The 6,000-nt window shown below is 31.1% G+C and overlaps 1 protein-coding gene across 1 annotated transcript in view; it reads right to left on the bottom strand.

Moving 5' to 3' along the window:
• Positions 1 to 4,704, bottom strand: part of LOC140437222 (myrosinase 1-like) — a 41,301-nt gene extending 36,597 nt beyond the window's left edge. The window contains exon 1 of the mRNA XM_072526599.1: positions 4,549 to 4,704. Within this exon, the coding sequence (XP_072382700.1) occupies positions 4,549 to 4,595 (47 nt within the window). The 5' untranslated portion in view covers positions 4,596 to 4,704. The remainder of the gene's footprint in view (positions 1 to 4,548) is intronic.
• Between the last annotated feature and the right edge of the window lie 1,296 nt (positions 4,705 to 6,000).

Genomic DNA, 6,000 nt, shown 5'->3' on the forward strand with positions numbered 1-6,000 from the left:
CTTGATGCGTGTTTTGAGAATGTCCCAAGCATGTTCAATAATGTTAATGTCGGGGGAATTCGAGGGCTACTGTAATGTAGATATTCCTTCTTCTTCAAGAAAATTTTGTTCTGCTGATGTTCGATGAGGAGGTGCGTTGTCATGCATAAACACAAATTTATCACCTACTGCCCCTCGGAATAGACGTACGACAGGATTTAAAACTTCCTTGATGTATACAGCACCAGTGACTCTTCTCTCCAGAACCAGCAGTGACGTCCGTGTACCACTCATAATACCACCCCCAACCATAATACTGCCACCTCCAAATGGGACACGCAGTTTAGCTGTTTCTAGTGGGGCTTGTCGTCCTGGGGCCCTCCAAACCAGTGTTCTTCGCGAATCAGATACCAAGGCAATTTTTGACTCATCAGAGAACATCACGTTATTCCAGTTAGGATCATGATGTACCATTTCTCTAGCCCATTGCAACCTTACTATTTTGTGTTGGTAGGTTAGTTTAGGAACATGTAGCGGTCTTCTACTATACAAATTTACCGCATTTAGTCTGCGTGTTATTGTTTGCCGTGAAATATTCAGTCCTTGAAGCCTAGAAATTTCTCTGGATATACCACTTGTAGATTCCAGACGATTTTTACGAGCTATAAATGTTATTTACCGGTCTTGTGCTGCTGTTGTACATCGATTTCTACCACTTGGGGACGATCCTTGACGTCATTTGTATCTTGGATTTTTTTTTAATTTTCGATACAGCACTCTGAGTAACATTAGCAATATTCGCGATATAACTTTGACTAAAGTCCTGTTGTAAAAAAGCAATTACTCTGGATCTGTCAAAATGAGATATCACGTTTTTAGGCATTTTTAAACGGCTCAATTCAAATTTAAACAAAGACTGAAATAATGTGTAAATACGCTAATCAGTTGAATGTGACCAAAATCATACAAAAACGATTCAAATTTTTTATCATTTTCATTTAATAACCCTCTAGAATGAATATCAACAACAGTTTTAAAACCACCATAGGCGTAGATATATTATTTGTACATATTCCAAACTTTTGGACATGTATATATATATATATATATATATATATATATATATATATATATATATATATATATATATATATAAATAGATATCATTATTAGGATAAGATCGAAATGTAATAGTTACTAAAAATGATTTCCAATCAAAATATTAAGGAGAAATCAAAAATGTCTTATGCGCGAATATTGTTAGTACAAATGATATATATTATGATGAAAATAAATCAAGACAAATTTATAGAAATGCTATTCATAATCTTTAATATGTACAATAATGCAAACGTAAGAACACATCAGGGGAAAAATGTTTCCACTATAGAGTAGAAATATAATAAGTAGACTTGATATTAGTTATTCAGTTTAGTATCTAGGCAGATTTTTATCATCCTGCTACTTAAATGTGGAGTGCTGATAAGAAAATTTTGAGATGTTTATTATATTGGCTATAATGATTTTGTTTGCAGCCGCTTAAAATACATCAACAGATGTTTATGGTACCACTCTCGGAGAATTCTGAGAAAGGATGCTATTTTCGACCTTGAAATCTTCTTCCGACTATCTTGTCCTGTATTATGAGATACAGAAGGTTATACTTTTCTGGACCTCTGAACACTTGCTCGAAATATTTCAGCTTCAGAATCTTTATTGTTACAGTTATTTCTGTGCTATTTTGATTTAGAGCAAAACTAATTTTCTAGTTTCTTATTCGATTCACCCAGTTTTTTACCCCATCCACAAATATAGAGAAGATATGGTAGCGAACTAAGCTGATTTTGTGTCTCAGACTCCTAGTTCGTTTATCATTAACATTGTGATAAACATAAATCAGTAATATATATTTTTAGATAAATCTTAAGGTAAATAAATGAGGCTTTGACAACCGAGTATGAGTGAAATAACTGTAACACCTGGAATTACGAAAATATGTTTCCATTATGAGTGAGTGGTGCCGATCTGTCTTTCCTAGGGGTGTTGTCTAAACTGAGTAGGCCGCTTAACCTTGGTTGCAATGGTCGACATAACATATTCTTCTACCCCATTAACCCGTCTGGCCAGCGTGGTGGGATGTGGCTAAAATATTATCGATAATGAAGAAGAAAAAAAACAGCAAAATTCCGTATAGCAACATATAACATGCGTTTCATGGCCAAAAAAAGAAAATTTCTACGAACCAGAAGAAAAATTGGGGAACATGAATTGGGACATAATGGGGCTATCAGAAATTCAAAGAAGAGGAGAATGGTATATGGATTTACATTCAAGCAATAGGCTCTACTATAGAGGTAAGGAAGACTACAGTGGAGAAGGTTTCTTAATCAATAAAAAGAGGAAATATCAAATTCAGATAATTAATAGCATCTCGGATAGGGTTATATGCATGATCTTAAAAATAAATTTAAAAACCAGAATGAAGATTGTGCAGGTTTATGCTTGTAACGATAAGCATCGCCTCACACGCATTTCCACCACAAGTTCCTCTTCCAAAGATGTGCGCAATAGAAGATGGAAGGCCTTCGACCGTATAAAACTGCAGCCGCTGCACCAGAAAAGAGAGTTTCGTCAGAGTATTGATCTAATAACAACTACACTGACCCTTGGGTATTGACTAAAGGCCAACCGCTTCTGCTAGAGTATTGATCTAGCAGCAGTTTCGTACCCGGTCTTGGAGTATTGATCTGAGATAGACCTATTATTTCCTGTGACTCAGTACTGATCAGTCACCGCCAGTTCCTCACCGGACCGAGTATTGATTCGCCCGTTCCATTCCTATTCCTTCAAACCGTCCCTTTCCGTCTCCGCCGAGTGTGTATTAACACACCGTAAATGTCATTTAGATTTTATGTCATTAATTGTATTTTATTGTTCACAGATATTAAACAGTGAGTCATTTATTTATTGTATATATTACCTAGGATCTGATTTTATTTTATTATTTATTTATTTCGAATATATTCGAATATATTTATATATATTATATATATATAAAAGAGCTACCCGTTTTACATTTACATGTTTTAACTAAAAAAAGCAAATGATGATGAAATACATACTTTTTACTAATACCTTAAAAATGCTATAGACGACAACAAAGAATCTAAAATAATAATAATGAAAGATTTAATAATTTTTATTAAAATTAATAATAATTTTAATTTTAGATTATTTAATAATTAAGAAACACAAGAGGAGAGGAACTTACGGAATAGCTGGAACAAGAAATGTATGCAATAAATACCTTCTACAGAGAGAAACCTAACAGAAAGTGGACATAGATCACACCTAACGAAACTACCAAAAACGAAATAGACTATTTTCTCTCAAACAACAAAAGAATATTTAAAGACAATTAGTTTGAAAGAGTTAGTGCGCAACGACACTGATTTGACAAGTGATAATATGTTTATTATTAGATATCTATCGACGCACGCTTTAAAAATTCATACAACTAGTAACGTTGCACGCTAGCTGTTTTGTACTATCCCTTTGATAATTCGCGTTTTTAACAGCTGGCAACCCTAATTTGCGACCATTTTTTCATAGGCTACCTTATATCATCACATTAAGAAAAAAATGAGCTTTAACCTGATATAAAAAACATGCATTTACATCATCAGCAATGCATTTTATTTAAAAAATAAATACATAAATAAAATTTTTGATCAAAAATTAATTACGATTAATTGAATTAAAAACATTTCCGGACACTTTTTGACTGGCAACCTACTATCAATGTATTCTCCTAATTTTAAATGTATGTAAAAATGTGAGTTTTATTAACTACGTAATGAACACAGTGATCTTGCAGTGGAATCTGAGACTATTTGTTTATGTTTTAAACAAGTTCTCTAGTCTATTTTCTTCACCCTCTAGTCTTTTTCATTTATCCTTTGGTCCCGCTTCTCCTTGGACTTTTGTGTCTCTGTTATTGCTTAAATTAATTCATTTTCACGATCCCCAAAAAAATAAACATTCTTTATCTATACGAAAATTTGTATAACTCTATTGCTTCTCTTGATTTTTTTAACGACTATGATTCCTAATTTTTCTACTATAATTTCTAACTGTGTTTCCGGTTCTATTAGTTTTTGTCTGCATATTTGTTTATCATGTTCTATTGATTGTCATCGTTCACAATCAATGGAATCTGATAACAGAGATTAAATCTAGAATTGAAAAGGCGAGGTAAAGTGAAAAGTATTAGAAGAAAAAGAAAGAGAAGAAACTCATTTGAGAGAAAGGTAAATAAATTAGATTTTAATTAAATTAAAGCAGAAAAGAAAAAAAGTTCAAGTTAATATAACTTCTTAAAGTGGAATAAATAATATAATTTATTTAAAAATAACCTGGTCAAAATAAAAAAGAATGTAGAATCAGTAAGGCGACTAAAAGGGAAAAGATTAATATATAACTAATTTTTGCAAATCTTTGACGAAAGATAATTTAGACTCTTTGAATTTATTTGTTAAAAATTTGTATTAGGTTATGTTTATAACTCACCCTAAATTAAGGATAAATATAACCGCAATAAACTTTATGCACAACATATCTACTTAGTTCTTATATAAATTATAATAAATCAATTCACACAATTTATAAGAGTATAATCATTACGATTATCATATTTTATACATCATTGGCAGAACTCTTATAATCAGATTAACAAATAGAAAAGGGTACTTGTCTATCTTAATTTTGCCAAGATCTGCCTGATAATTTTATTTATACTGTCAGTTTGAAGATGAATCTACAACAATAATTATAACCGATATTTGTTATAATATAATAATAAGTGTTTTGTTTTGGTAATACCGATATATTTAAAATATCTTTTAAAAAATATGTATAAGGAACCTTGTATTTGTATAAAACCTAACACTTACTACTAATTCAAATTGCATTGCAAATTCTATGAAAAATGTACATTTAGTTAGAGTGTCCTTTGTCCGTCTGCAAAAAGGGTTATGAGAGATACTCTCTCCAAACTTTGAGTATCGCTTCATTAGGCCGACTCTGACACGGTTTCTATCTGCGACTTTTTTTGGTTCTGGGGCGTTTTTTCTCTAATTTTCCCAATAATTTTCACACGTCTGACAAAAAAATCTGAAACAAGTTCCGTCAGACAATATTAAAAGTTTTTTACTTCTATTGATGAAAGTATCCTGAAAAAATTTTGTTATCTATTAATTTCGTCATAATTTGATTTTCGTATTTTTCTTATAATTTTTAAGCTACTTAATCAAACGAATATATTGTCTGATGGAACTTGTTTTCCAATTTTCCTGTCTGATGGGGGAAAATTTTCTGGAAAATTAGAAGGAAAAAGCCCCAGAACCAAAAAAGTGGTACAGTAGGCAGTACCTACCATAGACTAGTGCGAAGCTTCGTACTATGGTTTCTGTATAAACAGTATTTTTAAAATTAAATAAAATAATTTTATTATTTATTTATTATTATTTTTAATTATTTCTGCGACACTGTTAACTGGCCGATCTGCCCAAAACTACATTATATACAAAACAGTTCTCACGGGTATTTGAAGTCCTTTAAACAATGTACCGATGCATCTTCTTACATTTACTGCACCAAAAACCATGGTTTAATGTAATATTTGTTATATCAAAAAATTATATAAAACATTTCAAAACTCAAAATAACAAATTATGGTCAGTTTTAACATTTTGTATACCTAACGGCCATTCCCTCGTTAGGTACATAAATGGACTCTTCCGTTGTGACTGTATATATATGAAAATGTTTCAATACTCTTTTTATCGCCCTTTAATATAAGAGTCAAACTGATAATTGCAAAAATCTAACAGTATAATTATATGAAATTATATTTATATAAAATTTGGAAAATATAAATAAATATTATTGTATATTAAATATAATTATTATATAAACTAAATAATATGTAGAAACGAATTGATCGAGAGTAGTGAATCGATG

Source organism: Diabrotica undecimpunctata, chromosome 3 (assembly GCF_040954645.1).
Source record: "Diabrotica undecimpunctata isolate CICGRU chromosome 3, icDiaUnde3, whole genome shotgun sequence".
Lineage (NCBI taxonomy): Eukaryota > Metazoa > Arthropoda > Insecta > Coleoptera > Chrysomelidae > Diabrotica > Diabrotica undecimpunctata.